The sequence below is a fragment of the Macrotis lagotis genome, chromosome 2 (genome assembly GCF_037893015.1).
Source record: "Macrotis lagotis isolate mMagLag1 chromosome 2, bilby.v1.9.chrom.fasta, whole genome shotgun sequence".
NCBI lineage: Eukaryota > Metazoa > Chordata > Mammalia > Peramelemorphia > Peramelidae > Macrotis > Macrotis lagotis.
Genome location: NC_133659.1, coordinates 80,504,321 through 80,522,676, shown reverse-complemented (window position 1 = coordinate 80,522,676; position 18,356 = coordinate 80,504,321). Strand labels below are relative to the sequence as shown.

The 18,356-nt window shown below is 36.0% G+C and overlaps 1 protein-coding gene across 6 annotated transcripts in view; it reads right to left on the bottom strand.

The window, feature by feature from the left end:
- Positions 1–622: 622 nt before the first annotated feature.
- Positions 623–18,356, bottom strand: part of SWT1 (SWT1 RNA endoribonuclease homolog) — a 137,567-nt gene continuing 119,833 nt past the window's right edge. For 4 of the 6 annotated variants that reach the window (XM_074222224.1, XM_074222228.1, XM_074222229.1 and 1 more), the window contains one exon: positions 623–814. In XM_074222224.1, coding sequence (XP_074078325.1) covers positions 685–814 — 130 coding nt within the window. In that variant the 3' untranslated portion in view covers positions 623–684. Of the gene's footprint in view, positions 815–10,888; positions 14,478–18,356 lie in introns of those variants that run through there. The other 2 variants (XM_074222225.1, XM_074222226.1) reach the window with 2 other exon arrangements.

The window sequence follows — 18,356 nt, the reverse complement described above, 5'->3', positions numbered from 1 at the left end:
CCAAGAGCTAACACTGCTAAAACTATAAACTAGGGCAGACTTGCATTTCAGGAAAAAATACAAACCCTCTTTTAGAAATACAGGATGCAGGAACTGGAGATTGTAAGATGTAGAGTTTGAGTTGCAGCTTGACTTCATTGCCATGGGGTAGGAACTGAAAGCTGCAAAATGACCCCAAAACAGATGGTTACATCAAAATGTGTATCAGTTCCCTGGCCTGCAGGGAAAACCTAGCTCACACAGTCCAAGTGGTCAGTTTGTGGATATGTTGGGTTTGGGCTTTTTTATAATGCCTGGTCCCATGACTGACTGAACTACAGAAGTATATAGAGATTCATGACAACCTGAACTCGGCTCAAGTTCGACTGATTTGACTGCTGAAAAGCCACCATTATCCCATCTGTGTAATCTAGGGATAAGAGGAGTAGGGATGCTTGTTAGAGCTCTTGAAGAATTGAGCCTACACAGTAAAAATAAAAAGCATTTGTCCCAGTTTGTAAGCACTGAGCTTTTTTCCAAATCTTGGCTGTTTCAGGAAAAGGCAAATCAAATATGAAAACTAAGGACCATTCTTGGTTCAGTTTTGGGTTAAGCTCAAAAGACTTTACAACAAAACAAAAACTACATTACACTTGTTATTTCAACTAGTCCAACTCATAAATAAAGGATTCAGGAAGAAAACATTTAACAAGTCCTGTTGAGCATATCTTCAGACCACCCCCGATTTTTGGCTTCCATATAGACTGAGGCATTGCACTGCTGCATAGTGTATTCCATCTGGGCCAGCTGACAACATCCAATTTTTAACTTTTCCCTAGAGATTAAAGATTAAATAAAGATTAAAACATGAAAATTGATTGCAAACAGTACTACAATGGGTAATGCATGTATGTATCCTTCAAAATATTAAAAGATAATTGGTTTAAAAATTTTATGCCAAGACATAAAAAGGGTTTCATACTCTACTAGACAAAGGTCTTCACAAATTGGCCCTAGCTTACCTTATTCTATATAATTAATCTTCCAAGCACTTTATAGTTCAAACTGGTAGAGAAGTTGAGACGTTCAAGTGACCTTGGCCTATTATCCTGGTGCAGAAAAAAATACCACCACCTAAAATCTTTCCTGAGTTTCCAAAACATTTAATTATTATGTATTGACTCAAACATTTATTAAGCATTATTAAACATTTATTAGGTGTAGGTGCTAGGGATGCAAAAAGAAACCAGACATCCTCTTGCCCTCCAGGAGCTCACAATCTACTGGGGTCAAGACAACATGCAAACAAACATACAAAACGAGTTATATAGAGAATAAATAAAATTAAGAAAGCACTGTGTCAATGTTTAGTGTCTGAGATAATGCAAGAGTATTTCAGTTTATGCATTTGAATCACCAGTATAACATAGTTACATAGAGTAGGTGTTTAATCACCAGTCTAACGTAGTAGTGACATATAGTAGGTGTTAAACAAATCCAAACTGAGTGACAGGTCTAAAATGGCTATAAACAACATTTAAGTTGATGGTACTGGCAGCCCAGGAATATTTCATGACAAACTAATTTTTTTTTCCTACTGCAACACAGCTTCTAGGTGTTCCTAAGGGCTACATCCAAAAAGAGCCTTCATATAGAATGAGATCAAATCAATACAACCCACTACCTCATCAGACCCTAACTAGTTCAATAAACATTCAATGCTAAATGGTCTAATCCAGAATTCTCCAGGGTCTGATAGGTGGTGTTTTATATCTTAATTCTCTCAAGCATGCAATAGCAAAGGGATGCTTGCCAATAACTTAAAGAGCAGGCAGAGATGCAGAAGGAGACAGTCACAAAATATCTTCCAAAAAGAAACAGCAAAATGGAGGAGAGAGGAAAGTGTAAACTCTTTTATACACTGGTTAAGATACAGCTGTTGTAATATTAGCTGACAATCAGAATGGGGCACAATAGGGGGATATATATACTCAGGGGTGGCAATAATTACCATAAGAGTAATTTCACCATTTCGCTTAGGGCTCTGAATTACTATTTTATGGGCATATTGTAGAATTTCCATTCCCATGTCTGGACCCATTGCCTTGGCCCAAGTCATCTACAATGATTAAAATAAGCTCTCATATTTGGTCCTGGCTAAAGGCATTAGAGGGAATCAGAAAACGGTTTTAGGGAAGAATAAAAGAAACCACTTTTGATCAGAGACTTCTTATGGAAGGGGTGTACTTTCAGGCTAGGTTCCTCCATTCTTGATATTTAAGTTTTTGTGACCAACATCATTTGCACCTTTGTATTATCCAGAATCATAGCAGATATTCCATTGTGCTCTAGTTGATTTTTTAAAAAAGTCAAATCCTAATGTGTTAGGATACAATTTTCTATTCCTATCCTTTAATCAGTCCATGGATGGAAAAGACTTCCTAATGACTGGTTCTCTTTCTTTTCTCTTTTTTTTTTTGAAAGGCAAATGGGGTTAAGTGGCTTGCCCAAGGCCACACAGCTAGGTCATTATTAAGTGTCTGAGGCTGGATCTGGACCCAGGTACTCCTGACTCCAGGGCTGGTGCTTTATCCACTGTGCCACCTAGCCGCCCCTCTTTCTATTATTTCTGTGTTTGACTCTTGCAGTGAAGATGATCTTTGCAGCATTTCTCCTTATCTCATTACTTTTTTAGTGTGATTCAGGATTCTGGCATTAAACTTCCCTTTAGCAAAAAGTTTGGTCACATCTGAGTAGAGAGAGAGTTTCTATATTCAAATGAGCAACTTAAAATTGCAGAAAACATTTACATGTGTGAAAAACTTGTTCTCTTTTGAGGCATTTTGGTTCAATTTTGATATAGTAGAATAAACAGCTATGAATTTGGGAGGTAAATGTCTGGCTCAGATCTTAGCCCAGAGTCCCCAGCTATGAGGGGAGAGCTTCACACCCCTTTGAAGTTCATTTTCCTCATTTGTTAAGTGCAGACAGTGATATCTGCACTAAACAAATGTGAGATGTTATTACTGCATTTTATATACCAGGTCATGGCCAAAAAAAAAAGGTCCTTCTGTTCTTGGGTTGTTTTAGAATCACAGAATTTATGCTATGCAGGAATTCACTGTCCATAACTCTTCACAGATACTCATCTAGCCTCCACAACTTCAGTGAAGAAGAATTCACTACTTTTTCAAATTCAAAGATTATTAAGCACTTCCAATGCAGGTGGTGCCATATCAGGCTCTGAGAAACAAGGGAAGATAAGAGTCCCTGCCCTAGAAGTTTAAATGACAACTATGTAATTATAATACAAAATACAATGATAAAGAAAATTCAAAGAGCTCAAAGGAGGAAGAATTCACAGAGTGGACACAGAGAAAGGTGTCTTTTTAGCTGGGTCTTTTAAGACTAAAATTTCAAAGGTAGAGGAGGGGAAAGGATATTCTAAGAAAACTCGAAATTTTTGGCAGGTAATAAAGATAGGGTTCATAAGCTGGAGTAGGTCATTCACCAGCCAGGATGGATTTTTAAACAGGACAAACTCTTCGTAAAATGTCAGAGCTGGGGTGGCTAGGTGGTGTAGTGGATAAAGCACAGGCCTTGGAGTCAGGAGTACCTGGGTTCAAATCCGGTCTCAGGGTCTCAGACACTTAATAATTACCTAGCTGTGTGGCCTTGGGCAAGCCACTTAACTCCATTTGCCTTGCAAAACCCCCCCAAAAAAAGTCAGAGCTACAGCTAGTCATTTGTAGTTAATTATCCACATTACATATATTTAATCCTAAAGTCTTATGGTATTGAAGTGATTCTCAAATTTTCTTTTTTTTTTTTTGGTTTAAGGAAGACTGATGGTTCTTAAATTATTCTCTCCATGGTCAATACCAATGACAGTCAATTATCCTACTTTTTCTAGCAGGACTTTTATCATTGCTCTTTCCCTGTTCCTCCTCCTCTTCCTTTCTTTCATAACTTCGTTTTTAATCTGGTTCTTCCTCGTTGTCTTTAGTTATCCTGGAACTGATTACAAATTTGTTGGATTTGAGAATTCTCACCCTGAGTCCACATCAAACAATCTATTTCTTCCTCATATTTCTCAAAAGTGCTGTAGGTTGCATATTACTCTAGAAACAATTCAAGTCCAAAAATTCCTTCTTCCATTTGAATTTTTGAAGCAAGATGATGGAAAAATCAGAATAAGCCTAAAATAGGAAAGTGGCAGCAAAAGCCTCCACAAAGGACAACTAGGAAGTCCACCCCCTCACCATAGCTGACAGGGTTGGCAGTGACAAGGAAGGGTAGCTAAAATAAAGTGGGTTCCTTGTAGCTTCCCAGAGTTCCTTAGTTTGGTCCTGTAACAAAGAGTGCAACTCGACTCTGAGCCACCACCTGTCTTGTCAGGGCCATGGATTGGGTTCTCAGCAGCTAAACATTGGGCCATTGAACTGCTAGTTCAACAGAGTTTAAATCAGATTTTGACAGGCCAGCTTCCTGCCACTTAGACCACCAGATACCACCCCCACCCCCACCCCCACAGATTTTTTCAGCTCATAAACTCTAATGCTAGACATTACTAAAAAGAGAAATCTTTGAAATATTAAGATAATGCCTAGGAAGACAGCCCCTGCTCTCCTTTTCCTGTTTCTATAGACATAAGTACAATGTACAAAATGGATTTAAGGGGTTTTCCTTGGCTTTAGGCTACCTCCATTAAGTTCAGCTTTCAGAAAACTGTCAATTTTGAGATGACTCTGAAGGTGTAAATTTGGTCCTAGTCAAGTTTAGGGTTGAAAATTTCCTAGAGTACATACTAGAATAGGCCTACATCTAAAGATAAGTTTTAAAAATTCCCATGTTGGGGGGACACAACTGGGCCCATTCTACCTTTCCAATCTCATTATACTCTTATCTTTCCTTCTGCAATCTGTGATCTAGTCAAACAAGTCTTTTAACTATTCCTCCCAGCAGGCACTCCATCTCCTGGCCCCAAGTCTTTCACTGAACATTATTCATGTATGGAATGCATTCTGTCCTCTACTTTATAGAATCCTTCTCTTCCTTCTAAATGCATTTCAATACCACCTTCCACCCCGTTTTTTCCTAATTCCTCATTTCTCTTCCTAACATACCTTGTATTAATTTTGAAATTATTCTTTACATACTTACGTATGTATAGGTTTGTCTCTTCTGATAGAATGTAAGCTCCTGAGAGAAGGAACTCCTTCATTTTTTTTTGGTGTATAGTCTTACATATACCTTACAATAAAAGTTTCATTAATTAGCTGAAAACAAATCAACTCCTTGAGATCTTATAATTATTCTACTTTCAATTTGAGACAATTTAAGGAATCACTGCATCATTCCAGAGGATGGACCTAGGATTGGATTGTGTGAGTACCGTATAAACACTTCCACAAGTCAAACTCAGAGGGGATAGAGAATTGGCTAACATGCATAATTAGTTGAATTACATTATGTAAAGAAGGTATTTTGATTTGTTGGTAGAAATGGTATAATCTTATCAATAAACCCCTGGCTATTCCAAAGCAGCATTAGAGACAAATTTATGTCTTCCATGTCTACACCATAAATTCTATACTGTGTTGTGAAGTATGAGAAATGAATTATATAAAAACAATTGTTAAGAATAAACTTTTTCCTTTCAACCACACACCTCCTCCAGCTTTAAAATTCATCCTAAATTCCAAATAAGGAGATAAGAAACTTAGTTATATTATGTTCTCCAAACACAACCTATAAAAAATATGCTAGATCCAAACTGTGTTAACAGTTCAGGCTTTTAGAGGATCTTGCAACTCATGTTTATCAACTACTTACGAGATCTAAGAGGAAACCAAACGTTCTCATTAAGCATCATGATTTATTTTTATGCTCAGAATCACACATAAATATTTTCATTTCTATCAAATCACAGCTATCCTGAAAGGTAACTGTCTTTTTGACATTTCTTATTTATTTGACAGTCACAGCTAACATTTTAAAATAAAGTCTTTGATATTCAATAACCATGTATTGAAAGCAGTTAAACAGGTGAGTCGGATGCATTTTTCACTATGTTTACATAGTTACTAAAGTTCTAACCAGCAACAGAAACGTCAATTGAGTTCCCCCTCACAGTCTTAATTTAGACCATAATACACACCAGTCATGTTTCAAAATGCAGTCTAGGAAATGAAATACAATTTCCTGTACCAAAACCCACAAGGATTAAGGTTTGTCTGTATTTCTCCACAAAGGTGCTACTGGGGGCAGTGAAGAAACAAGCACACTGACTCAAGGACAGTTGACATATACATTTATACATATATGAAACTTGAAACCCTGAAATTCCATAGCTCAATAATACATAAAAATAAAGTTATTTTCTACGACAAGAATGATCTGTAATCTGTGTCTTATAAATTCAGGTATTTCCACTCAAGTCCTACACTATTCTTCACTGTGGCATGAAGATAAACTTGGGTACTTAAAGGCTGTGTCTGAACAATCTTTGGTTTAGTATGTTGGAAAACCTTCAGGTCCAGGGATAGAGTGTCAAGGCTGTTGACATGAGAATAAGACTAGTTACCTTGGGAAAAGATCATCCTCAAAGGGCGAGATATCAGGTTAATATTTTTGCCATCATGTCAAACCATCTAATTAATGTACTGAGGGGTTACACTCTGCAACACTGGAAGGTGTTATTTATCTAAAATGCTGAAATCATAAATCTCTAATGTAAAGAAGCATTCATTTGGGAAGATTTATTATATAATGTCAATCTTTCAGTTCCCATAATTTCTAGAGTTTGAACTGATAATAACAATCCTCCTGAATTTTCATTTATATATATTTCAAACCTACTGCAAGGTTTTCGTTTTCTTCTTTTTCTTTTTCCTTCTTCTTCCTTTTTCCTTCTGTTTTTGGTATATTCAGTGTAAACAATGCTCGTCCTCTCCACTTAATCAAGATGAGAAGCAGTGTGGTATAGTGGATAAAGAACTGGCTTCAAAACCAGTAAACTCTGAGCTCTAAGACCTGCTTCTACTGTTCACTGGTTCTGGGGCCTTTGGGCAAGCTGCTAAACTGCTCAGGGCCTCAGGCATCTCTGGAAGGCTTTATTGCACAGCAGATACCAATCAATACAGGCAAAAGAATTTTTATCATTGAAGTTCTCTATACTAATAAAATAATAGGTCCAGCCAAAAAGAAATTAATACCAACAGAGGTAACTGTTCTAACACCACATTTCAGAGATTTAAAAGAAATATTTATTAAATACTGTTTTAGAGTCTAAAATATGTAAACACATTCCAGCCCTCAAAGGACTGAAATTCTAATGAGGAAATACAACATATACATAAATAAGGTAATTTCAGAAGGGAATGTGAAAGACATGGATTTGCCAACTTGTTTGGAAAAACTGATGGAACATTGAGATAAAACTCTCCAGCAGATAATTGCTGATGTAAAACAGAAGTGTAAGAAAAATATAACACATAGATATCTATTTAAAAAGTTGAATTTGAAAACTACTGGTACTGAGATGATAAAGTTATCTATGTAGCAAATCAAAAGAAATAGATGAGAACAAGAAAATGAAAGAGTTCCAGGTCAGGACACTCAAATTTAGCAAGTGGAAAATAATGCTTCAAATAAAAAATCTGAATGCAGGGGCGGCTAGGTGGCATAGTGGATAAAGCACCAGCCTTGGAGTCAGGAGTACCTGGGTTCAAATCCAGTCTCAGACACTTAACCCCATTTGCCTTGCAAAAACCTAACGAAAAAAAATCTGAATGGGATCAGAAGTAAAGAACTAGAAAAATACAATGTCATTAAAGCCAGAGGTGGGGGGGATCTCTAAAGCTACTGAAAGGTAAAATAGGGTAGGAATGAGAAAAGGTCTTCCATTACATTTAATAAATAAGAGAGTATTGGTAATCTTGATGAGAGCAATCTAAGTGGTGTGAAGGAAAAGTTAAGATTTGCTAAGGAAAAGTAAGAATAGAAGATTAAAAATTAGAAGCAATGAATAGAGATAACTTTCTAGGAGTGAGGGTCTGAAAGGGAGAAGTACACCACTGAAAATATTCTATTTTCACTTTTTATAAATAAAAACATCCTCAACAAATGCGCAAGAATCTGTGCAAGATGCTTTGAGAGAAAGAAAAATGTACAGAATTCTTATAATTTCATTCTGACATGCTGGTCCTTGCTGCCTTCACTGGTTGCTATGAACTGTCCGAAGAAATAATTGTCAGAACTTTCCAAAAAGAGGGTTCTCTTTAGCTCCTAGAAGAGTGTATGCCATGGCCACTTCTATATAAGATCCCAATATTTAAATCTGTGCCAAATTTAAACCACACTTTTTCTTCAGATATAAAACAAAACCTGAGTAGATAATATAAATTACTGATATTTTAAATGTGAAGATACAATATACATATATAAAACACATATGTATATACACATACTTCTTTCAAAGTATTATGTCCGGGGTCTTCTTCCCCGGACTCCCGAGTGAGCTCCTCAGTGGGCACTGCTTCAGGCATCCCTGGTGTTTTCCCTCCCCCGGGGATCAGCGAGGAGGGACTCAGGCAGACACTTCTTCAGGAGGCATATGTTTTATTAGGTGCAGAGGGATCCCCCGAATAGCTCAGGGTGATGGCTAATATAGGGAGTTCGTTCTGGGCTGCCACCCCGATCCGCCCCGAGGGCAGGACCTACCACCCGATTGGAGCAATGGACACAGGCCAACCAGGTGAAGCCACTGCTCCCCTTAAGGAACCGTGTCTTCTTTAGATTGGCCTGACCTCACTCTCGGGGAAGTCCTATCCACTCAGGCGGTCAGGGCCGACCCCCGACAGTATTATAAGAAGAGGTTATCATTTTTTTATTAATATGGCTCAACCTTTCAATTCCAACATAAGACTAAAAAAATAAAAAAGATTTTTGAAAGCTACCAAAAAATTGCTTGTTTCTGTGATAAAGTCTGTCACATTAATCTGTTGCCAAGACCTTCAATTCTGCCTTTGAAACATCTCTCCTCTGAGGTTGCCACCACCCTGCTGCAGACCCTCAGGATCTCATCTCTGGACTATTGTTAATAGCCTGGCCTTTCTGCTTCAGTTATCTCCCCATTTCAGTCCATTCTCCACATAGCTATCAAAATGATTTCCCAAAACTAGATCTGACCCAGTCACTCCCCTAATTCAATAAACTCCACTCGTTTCCTATTGCCTCATGAACAAATATAAAATCTGCTGTTTGGCTTTTAAAGTCTTTCATAAATTGTCCCCTTCCTACCTTTCTGGTCTTTTTATACCTCACTCCTCTCAACATACTCTGACTCTGGCCTCCTTTCCATACCTTGCACAAAGCACTCTTGTCTCTTGCCTGTGCTTTCTCTGGATGTCTCCTATGCCTAGAATTCCCTCCCTCTTCACCTCTACCTCCTGACTTCCTTCAAGTCTCAGCTAATATTCCATTTTCTACAAGAAACCATTCCCAGTTATTCTAATGTTAGTGTCTTCCCTCCAAGATTATTTCCATATCTTGTATGTAATTGTTTACATGTTGTCTCCCTCCACTCCCATAAGAAAATGAGCTCTTTGGGGGCAGGGACTGTTTTTTGCCTTTTTTTACATTTTCAGTATCTGGCACGGTACTTTAATAAATAAATGTGTGCTGATGACTTGCTGGGTAAGAACAAAGATGAAAGAAACTGAAGATGGAGGCTAAGTATAAAATTGCACTAGCAATGTCAAGTGAAAAAAAGTTGTGGTATCTTTAACTCAAATATCTTGATATGTTGATATCCAGGGCAGCTAGGTAGCACAATGAATAGAGCATCAGCCCTGGAGTCAGGAGGTTCTGAGTTCAAATCCAGCCTCAGATACTTAATGGTTGCCTAGCTGTGTGGCTTTGGGCAAGCCACTTAACCCCATCGCCTTGCAAAAAAAAAAATTTTTTTTAAATCTTGATTCCCATACTTAATTAAGAGTTCCATTTAAAAGATACTAATTGCCTTGGGGGTATCTGATATTCCTCTGCTGTTTTCTATATTCAACCAGAAGAGTAGGCTGGTAGGATACTTAAGGTTTCCATCACATTCACATGCTTCATGACATCTCATGGGCTTTTCCTGTCACATGTTCAAAATATGTTTCAATGAACTCAATGAATAAATTAGGTTGAATTTTCATTTTTCAAGGATCTGAGATCTGTTACATCTGTAACTCAACTTTATTAAACAGTAAAGACAACTAAAACATTTTAACTACCCACACAAACTGTTACCCCATTCATAGCAGGATCAGATACATTTTACTGCTGACTGTAAATCACAAGATAGCAAAAAACAATTCCCTCTGAAAACCAAGTCAATCATCTCCATTAACAAGAGACTTCAAGGATATTTACCAAGTAACATTTTTGTCATGATTTCTGATACACATTTACTCACTTGCAAAGATGAGTGGACTATTTTTAAAAGCAATAAGCCAATGAAAATATAAGCATCCAAAGCTTATGAATATTTACTATCCCTATCCAATTAAAAATGTTGCTGCCCAACAAGGGGGTGATGAACAATCTTAATGGCCTTGCTCATTCCTTCAGTGCAACAACCAGGGACCATTCTGGGCTATCTTCAATAGAGAATACCATCTGTATCCAGAGAAAGAACTGTGTATCCTGGAGTCAGGAGTATCTGAGCTCAAATCTGGCCTCAGACACTTAATAATTACCTGTGTGGCCTTGGGCAAGCCACTTAACCTCATTGCCTTGCAAAAAAAAAAAAAATAATATGATTTCTCTGTCATCACATTCAACTGAGATCAATGTATACCATGGAAACAATGCAAAGACTAACAGACTGCCTTCTGCGGGGGGGGGGGGGGGGGGGGGGTAGAAGGGAAGCAAGAATGGGGAAAAATTGTAAAACTCAAAAAATTAATAAAATCTTTCAAAAGAAAAAATAAAAATGTTGCTGTAGTCCTTCCTGCACCAATTAACAAAAGAGGGATACATTACCAAGTTTTCCTCACAATAATCGAGACATGTTATGAAAGGTTCCTGACTCAGCAGATTTCAAAGTAAACTAAACAAGTTGTGTAGGTAGTTCTCGCTTTTAAAATAACAATTTGGATGCATTCACTCCTGTAATGGACAACAATGTGGCAAAGAGTCAATCTCAACATCTGGAAGACTAGATTCCTCTAGTTTTGCCTCTGACATAAACTGGCCTGTGACCCTGGGTAAGTGGCTTAATTTGTTAGTGCTAGGGATAACTCTGTAAGGCTAAATTGCAGAGAAAGGAACCAACCTGCATTAGTAAAGAGAGGCTCCTACCCTAGGAGTTCCCTAAACAATGAAATCACAGGTCTACTCTCTACCCCTAATTCTGGTGCTGATAAGGCCAGAGAAATTCTAGTCATTGATTAAAATTTTATTCAAACTACCTTCCATAAAGAAAAAAGTTGAAGATCACACTCCCAACAATATTTTCTCATCAAGTGCAACTCTGCTCTAATCCCTCTGTAATACTCATAGAAATTTTACTGAACATGAGAGTCTTCCAGTGGCTCATCTGACATTGCACAAATACCAGTAAAGAACATGGGCTGTTGCTCTTTCCATATGATGGATCTACCTATCAAGCTCAGTTAAAATCTCTTATGCCATTTTTCCCTAAAAAGTTCTATATTGGCAATATAAGTAACCTAGTCTTGCCTACTCCACTGCACACTGGGTGACCTGCAACTTTAATTCCATAATATTTTGCATCATCAAGTTGAAGATCATCACTGAGACTGATGTTAATAAGATGGGTCTTTGTTTCAGAGAATATTGGTCCATTAAAATCACTACAAAATCTCCAAATTTAATCTAACTCACTTTCCTCCTCTCTTATTCTGGGTCCAGTTCATAGGTCATCTGCAGGGCCTGTCCAAATAAATGAATTGATGGGCCATAAATATAAACTTTCCATTCAAGTACATATCATAGTATGGATAATGAATTTCTTAATCTACATGTAGAATTATGTTGCATTCAATCTCATTTAGGAAGGTTGGTTATGTTCTGTGGCTTGGTCCAAACTGCACAATGTCATTTATAAAAGGGAACCATGTGACTGACCTCACTAGCTTTAAAGAATCCCCTCTTCTTTTGAATACTGTACCGAGCATCCTCCTTGACAATGGGGAAAAATTTTTGGCAAGCATGCATCTGTTTCCCTGATATTAATCAGAGGGTTATTAAGTAAAATTATTTTTGTTGTGATACTTCAAGGAATCTTGGATGACTCTGAAATAAGCACAGAAGACATCTTTTAGGAGTAAAGATACTGTGCTCTATCTACTAAATCAAATGATTTTTATACTAGTGTTGGTGGTAGTAGTAGTAACAATTAGTAATAGTAATAACTAACCACAGTGGGATCTTGTATCGACAATACCATATTTTTAAATTTTTTTTCAATCCACAAAAACCAATATTTTCTTTTGTCTTTCCCTAGGCCCCAAGTGAGAATGAAAGAAAAATAAAATTCCATTTCAAACATGTTTTGCCACACAAAACAAATTTTCACATTAGCCATATCTCAAAGTTTACGTTAGTGTGTGTATGTATGTATGTGTGTACAAACTATATTCCTTGTCTCTCACTCTATCAGGAGGTAAATAGTATGCTTTATCTTTGAAACAATGATCATTACATTAATTGGAATTCTTAAGTCTTTCAAAGCTGACTATCCTCTCAATTTCTTATCATAAAACTCTTCACTTCAGTCGGTTTTACTTCATCTAAGTCTTCCCAGGTTTTGCTGAAATCATCATCTTTATCATTACTTATAGAAAAATAACATTCCAACACATATACAGCACATTTCATTTTGCCTTTTCCCCTCTCAGATTTCAATTTTTTGTCACAAAAAAGGGCTATATTTTGGAACATCCTTAGTTGGAATTTGGTTTTGCTTAAGACTAATTTCTCTACAATCTACCCTCTAATTCTCCCTTCTCTATTTTCCTATAATATGAGGTATAATTCAGTACCCCAATTCTGTTTAAATGTGTATATTTTTCCTTCCTTAGACCAATTAAAAAGAATGAGGGTTCAAGTGTCAGTGCCTTCAATGCTTCATTTCCCTTCTTTTTTTGTATAGTCTTCTACTTGTGCACACTGACTGAGATAATATCGCCTTAATCTTGTCCTTTCTCTTCTCCCCACCGCTCAAGTATATTCATCTTCTCTTCCCTTTCCATCCTTCCATTTAGATTAGTAAATCATAAAAGAACTACTTTAAAGCATGAACTGATGCTGACTGAGATGAGCAGAACCAGAAAAACATTGTACACCCTAACAGCAACATGGGGGTGATGATCAACCTTGATGGACTTGCTCATTCCATCAGTGCAACAGCCAGGGACAATTTTGGGCTATTTGTGAGGGCGAAAACCATCTATATGCAGAGAAAGAACTGTGGAGTTTGAACAAAGACCAAAGAAATATTAGCTTTAATTAAAAAAAAATCTTATTATGTAATGCTATCTCTTATATTTAATGTTTTTCTTAAGGATATGATTTCTCTCTTAGCACATTCAATTTAGATCAATGTATACCATGGAAACAATGTAAAGACTAACAGACTGCCTTCTGTGGGGGTGGGAGGAGGGAAGCAAGATTAGGGGGAAAATTGTAAAACTCAAAATAAATAAAATCTTTCTTAAAAAAAGTTCTGCTAAATCTTATAAAACTTGAAAGTTTTCAAATCATGGTCTGGTGATAAATTAAACACCAAATTGCCTAAGGACCAACCTAGCTAAGTTTAGAGAAGTGCAAACCCAGGTGAACCACAGAGTAATATTTTCAATCACAGCTACTCTGAAAATACTAGCTTAATGATCAGTGATCTACACTGGTATAGGTAGTACCTACATCAATGGAATTACAAATTCATGGAGTATTTAAATATTTGAAAGCTCTTTATGTTGATGATCACATATGACCCTTAAATAATCATGTGGGAAGGAGATCATTCAAATATTATCATCTCCATTTTATAGATAAAGTTTAATGACTTGCCTAAAGTCACAAAGCTAGTAAATGGTAGGGTCCAGTTCAGATCCAAATCCAAACCACCTTCTAATTTTAAACCAATACTCTGTACTCTACTAGTTTATATGGTACAGACAGCCTGTGTTCAAATCTCAGGTCTGCTATTTCTGTAGTCTCAGGAAAGTCTCTTTATCTCTCTGGGGCTCAGTTTCTTCATCTTTGTAATGAAAGTTGGATCAGATAATTTTATAAAATACTATTAAAATGCAAATATATGAAATCTATGAAAATTACCTCAGTTCAGGGATGAAACCCCATTCCCAAGTCTTGTGGCAGAGTTTTCAATAGACATTTACTAAGCAAATACTTGAATACTTCATGATCTATGAACTCACCAATATGAGTGCTCCCTCCAGTTGCAATTAGGTTCTGGAATAGGACTATATGGAACAATGAGCACAGGGGAGCAAAAAAAAAAAAACCACAACAGGAGGGAGATAAAGCAAGGTAAAAAAAAGTCACTTTTTTCAAGAATGTTACAATTCAGTTTTAAGAGACAAACTCTATAAATAAAATATTTTTAAAAAACATTACAAGGAAGCACATTATAAATGACTGGTATAGACTGATTCTGGAAATATATATAGAGAAACCATTGGTGGTCTGGACTGATTGTTGAAGGTTTCACTGACAACTGTGTTGAACCTGGAAGGAAAAGCAGAATTCAGACAGAATCTGAAGACGTAATCTTTCTGGAATATAGCAAGGGATTAGGAAATGATATGGAAGGCTGACGTCAGATTATGAAGGGCTTTGACTGCTTTCCTGGAATAGTTGTACAATATCACTTTTTGCTGAAGTATCCTATTTGAAATATCCTTCTAGGTTCTTCTGCTTCAAAGAATTGCAATTTTTTTTTGAGTGAGACCTTAGTAACATCAAAATCTTTTTTATTTTATTAAAATGAACATCTAATTTATTTCTATTTTTGGCAGAAATAAAAATTATGCATGAAGAGTCTTTAAGGTACTTAGGGTATGATAACTCACAATGTACGATTTAGTGTATGTCCTAGGTGTTTAACCTAAGACTAAGTTTTTGATTTGATTTGATTTGATTTCAGGTATTTCTGACTCCCAAGTCTAGCTATAGGACTGTTGTATAGATATAGCTTCTATGTTTACTATTTTTACAATCGAAACTTGACTCAAAGGGGAATTCAAAGCTAAAATATGTTATCACTGCCACTTTTAAAATCCATCAAAATATGTGCTTTCATTATATTCACACTATGGACAACATTTTAGTCAGCAGATTGAATTAGCTTAAAATGTGACCGGAGTTCAAGGTCAATCACTGAACTATATGCTAGGAATAATTGCCTCTGTTACATCTTTAGAGATTAGGTTACTATGCCATTCTGTCAGTTCTGGTCTACTCTGATTTATTAGAAACAAGAGAGTACAGATAACAGAGTGAGGAAATAAAACATACTTACTCTATTTTGTATCTTACAAAAACTACCAAGATTAATGGAAGAAAAGCCTTAAATTTTTAGTGTTATTTAAATACATTAGCACAAATAATTATTACCTTAATCAAAACTTAATGGTCAACTACTTTCAAAAGAAGTCAGTGTCCAATTTAGGTCCACATATACATTTTTTATTTCTATTTTCTTTTCTTTTCTTTTTTTTAGTTTTTGCAAGGCAATGGGGTTAAGTGGCTTGCCCAAGGCCACACAGCTAGGTAATTATTAAGTGTCTGAGGTCAGATTTGAACTCAGGTACTCCTGACTCCAGGGCCAGTGCTCTATCCACTCAGCAACCTAGCCGCCCTTTATTTCTATTTTCTATATTATTTTTAATTATTTTTGCCCTTCCCATCCTAGATTTCCATTCTAACTTTCTTCCTAGTTCAAAGTAAATAAAACCAAATCAACTATTTTGAGGATTGTGGCACATACATTAAAGGCATGAATTGAGTTTGCTATTATTTTTTAAAAATAATTTTGAAGGCAAAATATTTGTCAAGCATGGTGCCATGATTATAAATAGAAACAATACAAGAGTCTGTCATAGGAAAAAGAAAGCAGACAAACCAATAACAAGAGTTTATTAAGCATTTATCCTATGTGCCCTAAGTACTGGGGAAGAATAGTTTTACTACTAGATATGCTCTCAACCTATTTTCAAAGATAAATTACTGAATTTAAGGTACATAATCACCCCATGAATATTCACCTTTGACTGTTTCCACAACAAAAGTCAAAAGACAGACACAATTCTCCAAATAATACAGTCAATATAAAAATACTTTCACCTCATTCAGATGCATAATTCTGAAAAATTATTAAGTAGGCAAGAGAAAATCTGAATACACTGTTTAGAAACAAGTTCTAGAAATAGGTCTTCCCCTGAATAATCCAGTTAAATAACACTTAAGTGAGACAAAAACCAAAATAACTGACTGGTTTGTCTGAGTCAATTAAGAAACAACAACAACAAAAAAATCTATTTTGGCAAGATTTTGACTGTATTTACTAATTCAATTTTATTTAAAAAATGTTACTGCGGGGGCGGCTAGGTGGCGTAGTGGATAAAGCACAGGCCTTGGAATCAGGAGTGCCTGGGTTCAAATCCGGTCTCAGACACTTAATAATTACCTAGCCTGTTTGCCTTGCAAAAAACCTAAAAAAAAAAAGTGTTACTGCAAAAAAAGCAGCAAAATTTCTATTAGTTGATGTAGTTTATTTAAAATTCTTCCAAAAGGGATGAAGATGTATATCTGAATACATGCAAGGGTTATTCTTTCATTCAAAGGAATTCTGATGTTCAAAACCTACTAAGTTATCTATATACCATGTAACATACTAGTTGTTTGACTTTGCCAGGTAATTTTTTAACTCGATGCTATGGACTACTTTTTAATTTATACTGGAAACTTACTGTACCTTTAGGTTTTCTGAAAAAGTTAAAACTGAAACAACAATGAGAATTTACACTATTTTTCCAATTCCTTTTTATAATAGCTAAGACTGACTAATGCACTATCCTAGGCTTCTGAATAAAATTCCCATATGACCTTAGGAAAGGAATGGATAAGTGTCCAGACAGACCTGAAAAAACATGAGTTTGACTACAGGAGATTTTGTAAGTCAACCTGAATTAGATCACATAATGAGATTTCCTATTTTCTGACTTACTAAAGTCCAAATTTTAATCAAAAATACTTTCTCTGTAAAATATTATCTTTCTGATAGATCAAGTTCTATACACAGTCTTTCCCCAAACTCTATTCACATCTGTAGCCTTCATAACCTCCCTATAGCATTAAAACAAAGGCCTTCCTATAGATGTCTGGCTTCCACATTCCTAATCCCCTCCTTTATATTCGATTTTAGAGACAAGAAATCATATAGGAACTAAAAACTCAAGCACTTTAAGTAATTTTTTGCTTTAACATTCCTCAGGAAGTAATATTTATGCCAGTTAAATGCTTCCCCCACTGGATTATAGAGCAACTGCCTGGCCCTAAAATTACTCTATTTAAATTCTTATTAAAAAAAGGAGAAGAGGTGGAAATCTGGTCAATCTCACCTATCAAACTTAACTGGCCCTGTGTCAAGTAAGGAAAAAGAGAATTAAGGGAGCCCGCTTTTGAGGTTCTGGGTATAAAGAAACTGAAAGATGTAGTCTCTGAAACTAACACAGGAAGCTGAATTTACAGACTTATGAGAAACAGAACTAGTGCCATGAAATCCAATTGCTTTTAAATAGCATCAGGGTTGCCTCAAACAGGACCTAGGCATTATTCAAATTTTTTCTTCTTCTCCCCACTCCCACCATTCCAGTCCCAAAGAATAGTCTCTTGATGATAAATGCTATAGTTCACATAGCCTAACAATTAAAAAAAACTTGGTGACATTCCAAAAATACAGCTAACATAAAAGAAATAAATTGATAAATGTAAAAGAGACATTAAACAAAAAGGAAATTAAATTCAAATGTTTTAGACATGTTGAAGGCAATTGTCTTTAAGGAATTTCCCTTTTAATCTAAATCTGAATTGCTTATAATTTTACCTGGTATGATAATTGATACATCTAATATATTTTTATCAGCTTCAGAAATGACACAATAACTAGAAGACACATTAGGCTTTTCTAAATGAACCCTAAATCTATAAAATCCAAATATATAATACCTATGTAGAAAGACATAACTGACTTAAAGGTTATAAAGGTTCATAAAAAGATATCCTTTTCAATGAGTTATGATAACAAAATATTACTTTGGTCTTTCCCTAGGCTTGAAAGT